General features: G+C 41.5%; 1 protein-coding gene across 6 annotated transcripts in view; it reads right to left on the bottom strand.

Annotated features, from left to right (window-relative positions):
- Positions 1-16953, bottom strand: part of szt2 (SZT2 subunit of KICSTOR complex) — a 151632-nt gene that overhangs the window by 93894 nt on the left and 40785 nt on the right. For all 6 annotated transcript variants that reach the window (XM_047342858.1, XM_047342855.1, XM_047342856.1 and 3 more), the window contains exons 26-28: positions 14619-14814; positions 10699-10826; positions 9977-10241 (exon numbers count right to left, since the gene is read on the bottom strand). In XM_047342858.1, the coding sequence (XP_047198814.1) occupies positions 9977-10241; positions 10699-10826; positions 14619-14814 (589 nt within the window). The remainder of the gene's footprint in view (positions 1-9976; positions 10242-10698; positions 10827-14618; positions 14815-16953) is intronic.

Here is a 16953-nt window from a genome sequence, read left to right on the forward strand (position 1 = left end):
AACTTTAGTACTTGCGTACCGTGCTGCGAACACATCGGGTCCAGTCTACATCCAGGACATGGTCAAACCTTACACCCCAGCCCGTTCACTCCACTCTGCATCTGCCAATCGGCTTGTTGCTCCCTCACTGCGAGCTAAACACTCATCAAAATCACGACTGTTTGCTGTCCTGGCTCCTAAATGGTGGAACAGCTCCCCAATGACATCAGGACAGCAGAAAGACTACACATCTTCCGCCACAAACTAAAAACACACCTCTTCCGACTATACCTTGAATAAAAGTTTAAACTAACAATTTAGTAGCGCTTAAATGGCACTTACTTATAGCACTTTGTAGTTTTTTTTTAAGAAATTTACATTCTTGATTCTTGTTGTTCTGGGCTTGTACCCTCATGGTTGAATGCACTTATTGTAAGTCGCTTTGGATAAAAGCGTCAGCTAAATGAAATGTAACGTAATGTAATGTAATCACAGTAGCATTAAATGAGTATGTGTTTATGTGCTGCAGTGTCACAGTAATTTGTTTAATGCATCTTAACAACAAGTTACAGCTACAGGGTTTTATTACAATACCTACCCTTACAGTATGCACTTGTCTATGATGTGATACAAAGTTTGAACTATTGATATTGTAGCAAATGCTAAATATTTTTGTGATTATTTCCATGTTGTCTTTAGCTATCTACAGCTACATTCAGCTTGTCCGTTGAGATGAGGAAGAACGATTGAATTTACAGTTGTACCTCCAGTAAGGCCTGAACAGCTGTAGATTGGGTTAGGATGACGGATCTCCTCCAGAGATTTGTCCCACTGTTTGACCACCAATAGCCTGAAGGTGTTTGGTCGGGAATTCGTGCCAACCAAATACACTGGTATGTGTAATGTAATGTTTGTTTTAGGGCTGCCCGATATAATGAAAATCTCTCGTCATCGCAATATCAACATGCGCAATAGATGTATTGCAAAAGAAAATTGCGAAATAAATGGTGTTCCATGCGCCACGGATTCACGCTCTGCATGTCAATATATTTTGTCAATCAGAAGGGCCTTGCTTCCCTAGATGATAAATTAAAGATATTCAGATCATTGACACATTTTTCCTTCAATGGATCATTGTTGGAAGAAGAGAATAAGAGAATAGAGAGAGAATTGCAAAGCTTATTCATGATCCCAGAACCTGAGGTAAAAGTAACAGCACACACAGAATGACTCCGCTGCTCTCCCTGTGTGTGTGTGTGTGTGTCTCTCTAAGCTGACATCTCTGACTCGCTATAGTTTAAAAGTTGTGTGTTTGTCGCCACAATATCAGCATTGATCATCACATAATGATCAAGACTTTTCTTAAAGAGTTAAGTCTTTTCTCAGAGCAGCGCACGCATTCATCAGCCGTCTCGCCCTCTCTTTTCCCCTCTCTTTTCCCCTCTCTTTTACACACACACACACACACACACACACACACACACACACACACACACACACACACACACACACACACACACACACACACACACACACACACACACACACACACACACACACACACACACACACTTTGTAAACTTAGTAAAAGAATGTAGAGCTGGTCGGCGCTCTCCGTTTGGTTTGACACGATTGGTACAGCGCACAGTGTGAATGATAGAGACACAGAGGAGCAGTAAGTTACTGACAGAGCTGCTAAAAATTGTAAAAAAAAAAAATTCACAAGATGCAGAAAAACTAGTCCACGCATTTGTTTCATCCAGACTTCATTATTGTAATTCCTAATTATCAGGCTCCAGTGGTAAGTCGTTAAAGACTCTGCAGCTTGTCCAAAATGCTGCAGCACGTGTCCTGACAAGAACCAAGAAAAGAGACCACATTTCTCCTGTATTAGCTTCGCTACACTGGCTTCCGGTTAAATCTAGAATAGAATTTAAAACTCTCCTCCTCACCTACAAGGCCCTTAATAATATGGCACCATTATACCTCAAAGAGGTGATAGTACCTTATCAACCCACTAGAGCACTGCGCTCCCAGAATTCAGGCTTACTTGTCGTCCCTAAAGTCTCTAAAAGTAGAGTAGGAGCCAGAGCTTTCAGCTATCAAGCTCCTCTCCTGTGGAATCATCTCCCACTTTCAGTTCGGGAGGCAGACACCATCTGTACGTTTAAGAGTAGGCTTAAAACCTTCCTTTTTGATAAAGCTTATAGTTAGAGCTGGTCCAGGTCTGTCTTGGAACAGTTATGGTTAGCTATTATAGTTATGCTGCTATAGGTCTAGAATGTCAGGGGACACATGACACATGGAGCTTCACTTTCCTCTTTTGTCTCATCAATACATGTTACGGACTTGACTTCTTCCCCGGAGTCCTTGAGCTCTATCGTTTGCAGATCCAGGCACGCAGGTGCGGCCAGATCGTGGATCAACATGGTGGATTGCGAATCAGAGATCATGATGGCGGATCGTGGATAGTGATCGTGTTGGAAGATCGTGCTGGTAGCTGATCGTGGATCATGACGATGGATTGTGGTGGCGGATCCTGATCGCGGTGGCAGCTGATCGTGGAGTATGATCAATGTTGTAAATACTGTTTGTTTTACTGATGTTCTCAGTTAGAGAAAAGAAAGTAGTTTTTCTATATAGTTATTCTTTACAGTATTGTTTTTCTTAATGTCCAGAGTTCAATCCGTATATTTACCCCCAATACACTTGCTTGCAGTGAATCCAGCAAGGGATCTTCAGTTGTGTTCACACATAGGATTCTCCTGACTTTATACTAGGGGGTCAGGCGGAGAAAGACTGCAGATAATCAGGAGCCTCTCACTTGGACTTTTCACATATGCACCTCCTCTGGAGAAATAATGGAGAATATGCGGATTTCAGTGTATGTCTGAAAGCAGCTCAAAGAAGATGGCAGATGCCAAAACAGAGTCATAGGAGTTCTTCAGGAGTGCCCCCTGTACTTCAAAAGACCTAAGTCTCCTAAGCAGATACATTTTGCTCTGGCTCTGTTTATAAAGTACAGTGCATTACCAGTCTAGTCCAGTTTATTGTTCAACACCCAGGTACTAGGAAGTCACTACCTCAATGTCCATTCCCTGGATGTTCACCAGGGTCGGGGGGGGAGTGTCTGGGCCAGCGGAAATCTACCACCAGTTTTTTAGTTTCCCCGCGTTGATCTGGACGCAGTTTCTCCAACACAGTCCTGTGTCAGTCCTCTGTATTCCTCTCTGATGACTCGCCGATTAACTTCTACAGGCGACAGGAGGATGAGTTGTAGAGGAAGTCTGCAGTGTATAGGGTAAAGATAAACGTAGCCGTAACCGTTCCCTGCGGGGGCCCCTGTACTATAGACACCCGTCTCCGACACAGTCCCGGATCCTCATATACGTGTGTGAGGTGGATATGCTTTCTTGGTGTTTGCATAAAGAGGTTCAGTATTTTATTGTCTCTTGTGTGGCATGTGACGTACTGGGTGAAAGTGGGCAGAGTGGAGGATGGAGAGGCATGACTGAAGTCCACAGAGATGAGGAGGAGAGCCTTTGGGTGCTGTGTCTGCAGCCTGCTCAACACAGAGTGGAGGACATCACAGGCTGCATCCTCGGTAGCAGATGCAGCCTGCAGGAATTCCTGTGGTAGGTAATGGGGTCTCATGCTTACCGCTATCAGTTCAATGTCCCAACAGCAGTGCTGTCCCTTAGTAATGATGTGCCCAGAGTTACACAATCTATCATTCACAAACACTACAAGCCATCCTCCTTTCCTTCTACCGCTCTCCACTATCCTGTCCGCCTGTACAGTGCATTCGGAAGGTTTTCAGACCCTTTCAAGTTTTCCACATTTTGTTATGTTTGAGACTCATCCTTAAATCGAATCAATACTTTTTTTTTATCATCAATCTACATTACATTACATTACATGTAATTTAACTGATGGTATGCTTTGGGTCGTTGTCTTGTTGAAATGTAAACCTTCGCCCCAACCTGAGATCGAGAGCACTCTGGAAAAGGTTTTCACTCCATCTCCCCTCTATCCTGACTAGTCTCCGAGTCACTGTCGCAGAAAAGCATCTCCGCAGCATGATGCTGCCACTACTGGGTTTGACTGTAGGTACGGTATTAATGAGGGGAACCTAAGTGCCTGGTTTCCTCCACACACGTCATTGGGAATTGTGGACAAATAGTTCAATCTTCGTTTCATCAGACGTTTTTGCTTCTTGCGGTCTGAGAGTCGTTAAGGTGCTTTTTGGCAAACTCGCAGCAGGCTATCATGTGCCTTTTAGTAAGGAATGGCTTCCATCTGGCCAATTCTACTATAAAGGCTTGATTGGTGGAGGGCTGCACTGATGGTAGTCCTTCTGTAAGGTTCTAACCCTGACCATAACCCATCTCCAAAAAGGAACCCTGGATCGAATTCATAGGGCTGACCATTGGGCTCTTGGTTACCTGTCTGACAAGGCCCTTCGTCCGTGATTACTCAGTTTTGCTGGGCGGCCAGATCTAGGAATACTGTTGGTGGTTTCAAATCTCTTCCATTGTAAAATTATGGAGGCTACTGTGCTTTTGGGCACTTGCAGAAATGTTCTTATATCCTTCCCCAAATCTATTTTGACACAATCCTGTCTCAAAGGCCATGGACAATCCTCTCGACCTCACGGCTTAGCTTTTACTCTGACATATACGATCCAATGTGAGACCTTCTATAGACAGGTTAGGGTTAGGCAATAAAACGATAGCGAGAATTATCACGATATAACTTTTCCTCCACAGAAATTTAAGACGTGGTCGATATAACACCTATAGAACTCATTCCATCCATGTTGTGACAGACAAAACGAACAACCAATGATAATGAGAAAAGCGCTGCGCCGAACCAGTCATTTGGATGGAATAGAGTTACAGCCACGCAGTGGTGTATAAAGTACTTGAAAGCCATACTTGAGTAAAAGTACAGATATCTTACCTGAAAGTGACACCGGTAAAAGTTAAAGTCACCCGTAAGAAAATGACTTGAGTCAAAGTCTTAAAGTAGCTCATATTAAATGTACTTAAGTATCAAAAGTATCTGATGTTGAAATGTACTTAAGTATCAAAAGTAAAAGTACAAGTACCAAAATTATAAATGCAAAGGGCTTTTTATAGTAGGTCTATACAGACACAAAACAACCAAAAATTGTTCTCTTCAGGCTTTATTTCAACTGACAAAAATATACATATACTGTATAATTTAAAAAAATTTGGAACCCCAGATGATGAGTCTCAAATAGTATTGGACTAGTGCATCTGAACTTCTAGGGACAACAAAGAACCAACACAACAGAATAAACAAGTGCCTCTTGTGTCTGCCTGAGAACACTAATAGACCAGGCCGAGAAGACGATCAAACTTGACTATCTAGAGGAAGTAAAACTCGTAACAAGGTTTCTGAAGGTGAACCTGCGGAGAGATCATTACCGGTACAGCCTGCTCGACCTCGGTCGACCAAGGCAGCCCGACCAACCTCCTGACACTTAGGGTCTGGCATTGCCCCCCCCTCCGACGGCAAAAACGTTGCCGGGCCTTCGCATCTCCCGAGGCAGGGGGCACGCGAGTGAGCGAGAGACAGGTGCGCCGCGCGTTGCGCCAACCACCGATGCTCAAGTAACGAGCCAGTTTTGAGAATATAAGGAGTAGAAAGTACCGAAATTTGTGTTCAAATGTAGCGAGTAAAAGTACAAATTTGTCATGAAAATAAATACTGAAAAATCTACTTAAGTACAGTAATTAAGTATTTGTACTTCATTACTTCCCACCTCTGCAGCCACGTCAGGTTAGGTTGACGCACAGAGTGTAGAAGCAGCAGCACACGTGCTAATGTTTGGGCTGCTGCCTAGAGGTGGACGAATCTGCATCGATACAGTGACTGAACATAATCAATTTAGGTTTTCTGCTACGTTGATTGTTTTAGCGGGTTTCCACCGCTGCATAATTCTAACCACCGCTGCTTCAGGATCAGGACAGACGCTCATTAAAGATCCAGTCATCCTGTGTCAGAGTCTCTGTCAGAGTCTGCTTCCTCCTCACTTCCATGGAGATTAATAACCATTTTAAAATATAGGACTAGATGAATATTCTATGTGAATATCAGTCTGTGTGTAAAGAGGGACATAGACAAGCACACACACACTACTGCAGACAATAGTTCCTCCCACTGATAATGATGTAACGCAGTGTCTTAAATTCATTGTTGCAAAAGAAACAACGCCCTATTTATCCAGGAACATAAATATGAATTCAGCAGGTTTTTATAAAGATAAGTTCCAAGTGTGAGTGATTAGAAAACATCAGAGGAGCAGAATCTGAGTAAATATATATATATATATAAGTAAAGTGCAGTGGCACAGGATGATTGTACAAGTAAGTGAAAATATGTTTAGTGCATAAGCAAAAATGTTTGTAGATAAGGAGAAAATTGTCCATAAACAAAAATGTATATCGATATCGACTGATTATCGTGATACGATTTTTTCTGTATCACCTAGCCCTAAGTGCCTTTCCTAATAATTTCCAATGAATTCAATTAGGCACAAGTGGACTCCAATCAAGTTGTAGAAGCATCTCAAGGAACATTGATAGAAGTAGGATGCTCCAAGGCTCACTTGCAAATGTCATAACAAAGGGTCTGAATACATGTAAATGGGATATTTCACTCTAATTTTCAATACATTTACAAAACGCCAGCTGTACGTAACAAAACAGTTTTTCCTTTGTAATTGTGGAGTATTGTATGTAGATTGATGAGAAAAAAATGTACTGAATCCATTTTAAGGGGTAGAGCGGTCGTCCTCCAACCAGCAGGTTGGGGGTTCGATCCAAGACTTCCCCATCTGCATGCCGAAGTGTCTTTGGGCAAGATGGTGAACCCCGAATGGCCCCTCATAGAGTTTGAAAGCACTAATTGTAAATGGCTTTGGATAAAAGCGTCAGCTAAATGACATGTAATGTAATGTACTGTAGATTGTAAGGATGATTCTGAAACATAACATAATGTTGAAAACTTGAAAGGGCCTTAAAACTTTCTGGATGCACTGTATCAGCTGGAATTCATCCAGTGCGGTGACCGTGTCCGGGGTTGCTGGCAAGATCTACCTAAATGATCTGTTCACTGTTCATTCTCCTAGTTAAAAAAATGTTTTTGTAGACTATTCTCATTTTTGTTCATGTTACCATACCTACATGCTGTATCAATCCATTTAACAATTAATACTGTTGCTGTAGTGCTGGGCTCTTTTTTTAGGCTGCCCCATATCCACTTGTGATCACAGACCAACATTGCTACATATTACATGTCTATATTTCAATCCTTATTGTCTTTTTCCCTGAGTTTTATATTTTGGGTCTGCGTGTTTGTCATGTGGCTAATAGGGCAGCCACCAACACATTCATGTCTCTAATAAATTTTCTCCACTCAGCGACCTGCCTGCTGCTAACCTACTCTGGTTATTTGCAACTCAATTCTGAGATACCTAGTCATATTTAAACCTGCTGGCGCTTTGGTCAGTCGGAGGTCACAAGAAGTAAAATCAATTTGGTGGGTACTTATGCAAAGACAATGTCGGACTCTGTAGTTTTCTCTGGGCCCCTGCCTAATCTGACAATTGATGTACGGATGTCATTCTTTCAACACTGGCTATCCAGAAAATATTGTGAGCTTTGAAGATAACTGGCAAAGCTTTTGGGGAAAACTTGTTCTGGTAAGGAGAGACGGCATTCTTCCAACTGTGGATAGAGCTACACTCATATCTAGAAATATGACGTCAACGTTTATTGAACAGTCAAAACCTTGACGGTCCAGAGTTGAGACCAGGTGGCAGAGTTGCAGTCTTACACGCTTCTCTGCACTTCTATTAGTTTTCTCAGACCTTTTACTTGAGTTAATTCTTAGCACAAATTAAGTCATTATAGTAGGTGATTTCAACATTCATGTAGATGTTACTTATGATATTAGTTCTGTATTTAATTCACTAATTGACTAGAACACTGCTTTTCAAAGTGGGGGTTCCGACCCCCAGGTGGGTCGCACAATGTGACAATAAAAATATAATTATAAATTATTAAATTTAATTAATTAATCACTGCACATCGAAATCTATGTGTGGATGCCAATCTTTTTTTCTTCTAATGACAATCTTTTAAAAAAAAACACATGCCGCTGCATCAGAAAGTTCCTGTGTGCCTGAGAAATAGCTAGCTACCTCCTGCTAAAGGCAAAAATTTACACATTTTTAAAAAGAAAAAGACCATCAGACAACCAGACTTAAGATGACTCAGCTGCAAAACTGCCACAACCACGGAATACCACCTTGGCATCTAAAACTCTGAGGTATGAAATCTCTTCTTCCATTTGCCACCACATACTCTGCGAGTCTGGCTTTTCTACATTGAAGGTATTGAAAACAAAGCACAGAGCATGTCTGCAAGTGGAGAATGACATTCGTCTGGCACTGACAGCCATAAAACCTAGGATAGATAAACTGTGTAGGAGCCACCAAGCCCACCCCTCCCACTTGTGAGGGACCAGGTATACACACAGAGACAAAGATACTTAAATGACAAGCACTGTTTATAACGGAACAGAGACACTGAATGTAATGAATAACTAACAAGAGAAAAACTAGAATACACACACACACACACACACACACACACACACACACAGTATGTTTACAGTTAATATTACTGTACAGAAATGACAAGGAATGTTTGTAACAGATATAAGACAGATTATTAGTTATTAATAAAAATAAGGGAAATATATTAAGAAGCTGTACGTTTGATTTTGGATATTTGCCATCATATTGCACACGTAATTTTTTTTTAAGTTTGCAACTCGGGGGTCCCCGCCAGAGACATATGCTATATGGGGATGGGGGTCCTTGGCATGGAAAGGTTTGGGAACCCCTGGACTAGAATATCAATATAGATTGTGTGAATAACCTCACCCACTGGCATAGAAATGGAAAATATTAAAATATATCCCCAAAACCCCCTTCTGTCTGAACATTTTTAAATTCAATTTCAATTTACAATTATTAACTACATTGACTTTGGGAAAAAAAATTATATCAGTCAGTATTTATCAGATAATAATTTCCCTGAGGTGGCTCAGAGAGCAACTCCAGATGAATCAGGCAGAGTTGATTGGCACAGCTGCTCTACCTGAAAAGGTTATCGGACAATTTATGTTTTGTTTAAATTTATGTTTGTTCCTCATTAAGAAATAAAGATGCTGAAAAGCGAATGGTTTGTCTCTGGCTGTTGTTAGGAGACCCCGGTGCCATCGTCGATTTTAACCACTGGATCAGTCTAAATTCCAGTCTTCTTAAAGTAAAAGTGATATCATACCACAAAAGTATATGACAGGTACATGACCTTATCACTGTCTGCTCCGTGGCTGCCCCTCCCCTCTGTGTTTGTGTGTGTGTGAGAGAGAATGAATGAGTTCTGATTAGTGTGGCATGTGAGAGTGTTTGTGTGATTTGCATGGCAGATCTGGGCATGGGTGTGGCTTTTACCTGCAGCTTATTTCATGGCAACTGTATCGCCTTGTTCTGCTTTCTAACAGCGAATTGCTGGCAACTATTTGTGCAGGGTGTGGATCTTGGCTGGCATATACTGTATCAGTCAGTTTTCACATCATCTACACAAATCTCATATGTCCTTGCTCAATCAAGCCTCTTGGCACTGAGTCGAAACACACACACACACACACACACACACACACACACACACACACACACACACACACACACACACACACACACACACACACACACACACACACACACAATTTTATATATATATTATATAAGCGGTTTATACTACTGTGTATATAGTTACACTTACGAACATTCTTTTAATTCCAAACAATAAATGTTTAAATTCTGTTTTAGCTTAATAAACAATCCTCATTCAGTTTCCTGATCAAGTAATCTGATCCCGTGAATCCTTGGTCTTACCTTGACAAGAACGCCATGGCAGCCCTGTCATCTGGTTGCTCCTCAACATCACCAATGATAAAGTTGGCAGTTGTCTTTGAAAGTTTTGGATTCCCTCCCCATCCTGGAGCCCCGCCATGTTCACGGAAGACCCTAATGTGTCCACAGAGGGTATGTAGAAAGGTGGTGACGTCGATCTCCTGCAGGGATTCTTCACAGTAGTCCATGGCTGTCAGGACATCCTGAGAGCTGATGCTGTAGGACTGCTGCAGACTGCTGTACACACCTGAGGAACAGGGAGGAAAAAATCAATGACTGGTGCAAATCAAAGTTGTACAGCAGGCAAAAATGTCATTAATTCATTGTTAATCAATGGTAATCTGTGTTAATTAGTAAAACTGTATTGATCAAGAAGGTCTGCTTGGGATTCAAAAGTAAATTTTATATTATTCAATATTTTACTTGGATGCAGAACAAAAGAAATTAAAAAGCTCAATCGCAGCTTTTAAAAGTTTCAATTTGTACATTTACTTCCCCTGGTACTTGAAATTTCCTTTCACGTCAATGATCTAAAGAATAACAAAATAGCATATCCTCAGACAACCCCTACCAGGTAACTAATTTGCTCTTTACAGGTTTTAACAATCGAATCATAGTGTAGTTACTGGACTCATTTTTACACAGCAACAGCAAAGAATAATAATCAGTTTAAAATTATTAATAATTCCGAGGAGGAAGGTCACCTTTGACATAGCTCTGGTGGTAATACTCATGCAACAGGCTGCAGTAGTTCGCCAGCTCCTTTTGTTTGTGCGGCTGAGCCAGGAGGTCTGTCCAAAGGGATGGAATGCTGCGGTCCTGAGACAGTGACCTGATAGAGGGCAATGGCAGAGCAAAGACAAGAAGGCAGGAAACAAGAGACTTATTAAGGATCTGCTGCTTTTCCAGTGGATACGTGTTCATCCACATAACTAACTCTTAACTCTTAAATAACTCTTCTATATCTGTAACAATACAAACCATCTTAAAAGACAGTTGCATTGCATTTAATTGGTATGACTATTAGTCCACAAAAGACTTTCGGAGGTTCAGGGATAAACAGTGTTGCAGCCAAATCCAATACAATTAAAGTATATGGGGACCGATTCTTTAAATGTAAAAAAACAGAAAAAAAATAAAATGCCTCCATAATGCTCGTGTTATGTTATCCAAGTGTTCATCAAATTCTACTCAAAAATGAGGTCATTTACACCATGTTTTTAGCGTAAATAAGGGAGGGAGAGAAAAGCTACAGGAGGAAGATGGAGGACCAGCTGCAGCAGAACAATGTCAGCGGTGACTGGAGAGGCCTGAAAACCATCTGCCCCTTCTCCCACCCTGCCAGTCCAGCTGCAACCCCCCTTGTCTGCTCCCCCAGTAAACTACCCCACCTCCTCCGACACAGCACTCAGCTCTCAGCCACTCATCACCACCAGCCCAGCCAACCCTCCCACTCCATCCAGCCCCCCCCCCCAAGACAAGGCAAGAAAGGCGGCTCGTCCCAAAACATCTCGGCCCCCTGGTGAGACCATCGATGGACCCGCTGCAGTTCACCTATCAGCCTGGCAATCGGGTTGGATGACGGCATCATCTATCTACAACACAGAGCTCTTTCTCATGTGGAGAAGACTGGGAGCACTGTGAGGATAATGTTCTTTGATTTCTCCAGTGCTTTCAACAGCATCCAACCGGCACTTCTGAGGGACAAACTGGAGCACGCTGGAGTGGACCTCCACCTCACATCCTGGATATTGGACTATCTGACCAACAGACCCCAGTATGTGAGGACCCGGGACTGTGTGTCATATAAAGCTGTCTGCAGTACGGGGTCCCCGCAGGGAACAGTCCTGGCTCCGTTCCTCTTCCCTGCAGACTTCACCTACCACTCACCCTCCTGTCACCTGCAGAAGTTCTCTGATGACTCTGCGATTGTCGGCCTCATCACTGACGAGGAGGACAGGGAATACAGAGGACTGATTCAGGACTTTGTGGACTGGTGTCAGCAGAACTGCCTCCAGATCAATGCGGGGAAAACAAAAGAACTTTTCGCCGCATCAGAATCCTCCATTTGTGTTTTGGCACAAACAAGACTTAGTAGTCCTGCCATACAGGCCAGCTTTGTGTAAAGCTCCTGAGATCTATACAGACCTACCAGCAGCCATTAACCTTCAAAACTGCCTTTGTTATGATCAATGTCCTCTTGGCTTGGTCATCCAGTTTTAACAAACGCCCTGTTCTAGGCAAGATGGTGCCATATGATTTCCACTTCTTAATGATGCTCCAAACAGAACTCAGAGGGATAGCTAAAGACTTTTAAATATTTTTGTAGCCCTAACTTGTGCCTGTCAACAACTTGAACTGCCCTGGTGGCCTGTAGAAAACTGTTTCTCGACCTTAGTAAATGCCATTTCCCCTAGTCTAGTTGTGGAATCCTCAAGAAGTAGTCGATTTTATGTTTGAAGGAACCGGGGCTAAGGAAACTGTGACTGAGGAGCATGGTGGTCTCTGAGCCGTTCGAAATGCTGACAAAGGCAACCAGTGCTGAATGAGACGCGCTGCTCTTCTCAAGATTCTTAGTCTCGTCTAACTTCTCTGCGAGCCCCATTCAGTTCACAGCAAAGAAACAGGACTATTAAAAGTTACCAATTATCTTTTCAAGGTCTCAAACATTGGACTCATCTCCATACACATCCTTCTGGACCTTAGTGCTGCATTTGACACCAATGATCACAACATTATCCACAGTTGTGGGGGTTAAAGGAACAGCACTAGGTTTATTTAAGTCCTACTTATCAGATATATTTCAATTAGTTAATGTTGATAGGGGAGGGGAGGTTGAGTGAGTGAGTCAGTCAGTCAACCACCTCTCTGTTATTATTTACATAATAACCAGTCTGAAAAACAAATATGACAGTTACACAATTGTTCCCCCTCATTGCTCCCCTCTTAACTGTATCATGGCAATTATTAATAAAATGTACATATGACACTTTGCAGAAAGTTACTGGATTTTAGTACTGTGCTGTCCCTTGTGTTGTGTTTTGCTACATTAAACATTGGGGGTCTTTGCCGTTTTAATGGCATGATATTCATGTAAGAATGGAATCCTGTTTCTTTTGGAATAAAACTTTATCTTTATCCAAAGGTTTGATATTATCCTCTTGTTTAACTCCATTTGAATTTTGTTGACAAGCAATGGTGGGAACTCGTCACTGATCACTGTGATTTAATTTTTTTTGTTACATTACTTGCAACTCTTCCCTTTTTTTTTTACATCCTGAATAAGATAACATTAAAGACTCTTCAGTTTCATAAAACTTTTTTATCTTTAAATATGACTTTAAGCCAAAGTCATGTTGAAATTCTCTTTCATACAATACACCACTGGCTGAAAAGATTTGCAGTGATGCTCAACTTTTGGGTTGTGTTCAAGAACAGCACAGTGTTTCAAGTTTTCTTCTGTAAAACATGAACTTGCAATTGCAGGACAATGGAAAAGTTGGGCTCAACATCGTTATGACTGTTATGTCTTCTATCTGTCCAAACCTAGTGTCTACAAATACAAGGCTGAGAAGCAGGCACAGATAGAATGGGAAGGGGGGATGGAGTTGGAGATGCAGTTACAGAAGCAGAGATCACTTTCCCACTCTACAGTAGACGAGCACTTCCAATAATAAAAGCTGAGCAGCACCTCAGTAGAGTGGGAAAGGGCGCAAAAAAACAGAAGCAAGCATTTCTACCTAAACTTCATCTGCTGATAAAACTCCTAGGTCTCAGCATATTAAGCTAGAGCTTAATATGGGTTAGCATAGATGCTAACCCGAAGACAACAAGACACACACACACACACGTTAACAACTGAACTGTATACGTTCTGACAAAAAACAGTAATATCATACACTGATGTCAAAATTATTCAACTAAACAATAATCTACATTTATTCCAACTTGGTTCTTCTTTATGTAGTTTTGTCCATCATTACACTGTACTCACCAAAGTAATTACTGAAATATGTAAACAGCAATGTTAGCTGACAAGAACCTGTACTACTTGGATGAACCAAATTAGGACCAATAATATAACTTTAGTTTGACTACAATATCCAGAACAATCATGTTTATGTGATGAAAAACACAAAGACACAAAGACTGTTCAAAGAAAATCCCTAAATTTGGAGCTATAAATTTCTGCCATTACTTTCTACTTTCTACGCTTACATATTATGTAGTCCTCATGAATCCTGTCCCGCATGTCTTCTTTCAAGTAATGTCACTGTAGTCTCATGAATAACCTCGGTGAGTATCATTATTACTGTTAGGAAAGACAGTCACAACTACAATTGTTGTAATAAACTGTAATTAGCCTTTTATTGCAACATCTAACGCCTCGTGCTAAATAAATTTCTTAATTATTTAGGAATTAGCTAACTGTCAGTATATCTTGTTCCTGTACAAGTCACTGGATCTCAAAGTGTTGTGTGGAATTGTTTATGAAGTGAGTGTGGCTCTGCTGCAGAACAGGACCACTGTTTGAAAGACATGCTGAAAGGAAATTTAAAAGCTGTACAGCATTAATCAAAAATCTATTACCCTAATAACTACTACCAGTCGTCTGCATCAGTACCTGAAGATGTCTCTGGGCTGGCGAGTGAAGTTGGTGTGTAACAGGTGGTCCTTTAGGTGCTCCAGAGAGCAGTTGTAGACATAGACTGGACACTTTAACTGGCTGCTATAACTGGTGCTCTGCTGGGAACCATGTCTGTCAAAGCTGAAATCTGCTTTCTGTGGTTCAGAGAACTGGACCTCTTTTTCTCCCACATCTGGAAAAATTTGAAAAGTAGATGTTATTTTCATTTATTTCATTCAAAAATACATGATGTAACAGTAAGAGTTAAGTGTTGCAATATTAGTGTTTTTATACAGGTCCAGGCTGGTTAGAGTGGACATCACGTCCAACCTTGAAGTGGACAATCTACAGCAGCAGAAGACCACGTCAGGACCCAATCCTGTCAGCCAAGAACAGAAATCTGAGGCTGAAGTGACACTTAAAGACTAGTGGGGATGGTGTGTATGAATAAGGTGTATGTTTTCTTGACACACTTTGGTCACTAAATACCAATCAATCATGGTTTGAATGCCACAGCCTACAGCTGTGCACATTCATTCATTAACTCAGCCCGTCTCTCGTACTCATACACGTACTCACACACACAAACAGTAAGATCGGACACATGTAAACTCAGACTGGGTGAAAACAACAGAATTGTAAATAATGTATGGAGAACCGGAGGAGATGATGGGGCGCATTCAGTTTGGCTCCTTTGGCTGGCAGTCAGAGGAGCAGTAAATTACTGACAGAGCTGGTAAAAACTGTAAAAAAATACTTTTTTACTGTCCAAACATGTATGAAATGACCCAAAATTAACAGATTACTTGATCACAATAACTGAATTATTTAAGCAGCATTTGTATACGAAAGATTCTGTCCCTAGTCTTTTGATCCATATAAATGGTTGATTACAGTATCAGTGATCACTATAAGCGGTTTCCACTGAATACAGTCTTGAACAGGGCTCTTCAGCCCCTCCGCAGTGGCTCCCTGTACAGTGTTGCGTTCATATTTTTCATGAACGAAGAACTGAACGAATCGTAAATCATATCAGGCCATCATGTGATAAACCAGGAGCAAAAGAAAACGTGTGTGTTTGTGTGTGCTCCCAGACAGCGCACGCACACACAGGTCCCGGGGATCCTCCCCCCGCACCCACCTAACTCACTCGCTCACAGCGACACACGCAATGAGATCAGAGCTCGTTCACTTGAACCAGCCGGTCAGTGACTTTGTTGAAGAACAGTGGAAACAGTAAAAACACAGAGTTTCTCTGGTCTCAGCTGCGTCATGATCAGAGCAGAAGCTGCAGTTGGTTTGTACCGAGCTGGAGTTCCTGTGTCCTCCTCCACTTTGACCAGCTCTCACTTTAACTAATAAACACTCATCACTAGTTATCAGGACCTGATCAGCACATGAAGTAACTTAGTGTGTTTGATTCGCTCCAGAGTTTGAGACTACATTTAAGCATTTTGTGCTCAGTACAACATGAGACGTGACGCTCACAGTCAGGACTCAGTGTTAAAATGAGCGGAGCGACACGCAGACATGATCCGACACCATCGATTCATAACTAACACATGATTGTAAGTTTGTCACCTAAAACATCCCAATAAAAAAATAGAACAAATGAGCATGAACTAGTTCATTTTTGGAATCGTGAACTTAGTTGAACATTTTTTTTAATTAAATATGAACGTGAACTAGTTCATTTTTATTTGCATCAACTGAACTTTGAACTAGTTAATTTTAAGTGTGAACTGGCACAACACTGAGTATAACTATATATAAAACTTTATAAGCTCTGTTATCAAATATGTTTTGCGGCCCCAGACAAATTTTATTTGGTGGAAGAGGGCAAAATGGCTCTTTTGATAGTAAAGGTTGCTGACCCCTGATCTAGAAGCACACCAGACCGTCTGATGTAGTTTGTCTCCTGATCCAGCAGAGGGCGATCACTGTCAGCTTGAAATATTGCCTGCCCTCTTGACCTGTCAGTAAAGTAAGCCAGTAATGTGTGTTGCCAAGCTATGGAAATGGAGGACGCTAGCAAGCAAAGCCCTCCTGAGTGGACAATCATGACACAAGAGCATCTGAAAAGCCACATGTGGAAGTATATATTTTTTTTTTGCAGAGGACACCCAGCTGTATGGATCAATGAAGCCAGATGAAAAAGTAAGAAACTAATCAGATAGTTACACTTGATAAATGTCTGAAAGACATAAAGGCCTGGATGGCCCATAACGTTTTACTTCTAAAGTCATTGAGCCTAATTGACCAACCATTCTTCTTTCTTCTTAAAACACACTTCTGATATTCACCCATGTTTTCCTATTCGGGATTTGAACAA

This window comes from Hippoglossus stenolepis, chromosome 14, assembly GCF_022539355.2.
Source record: "Hippoglossus stenolepis isolate QCI-W04-F060 chromosome 14, HSTE1.2, whole genome shotgun sequence".
Taxonomy (NCBI): Eukaryota; Metazoa; Chordata; class Actinopteri; order Pleuronectiformes; family Pleuronectidae; genus Hippoglossus; species Hippoglossus stenolepis.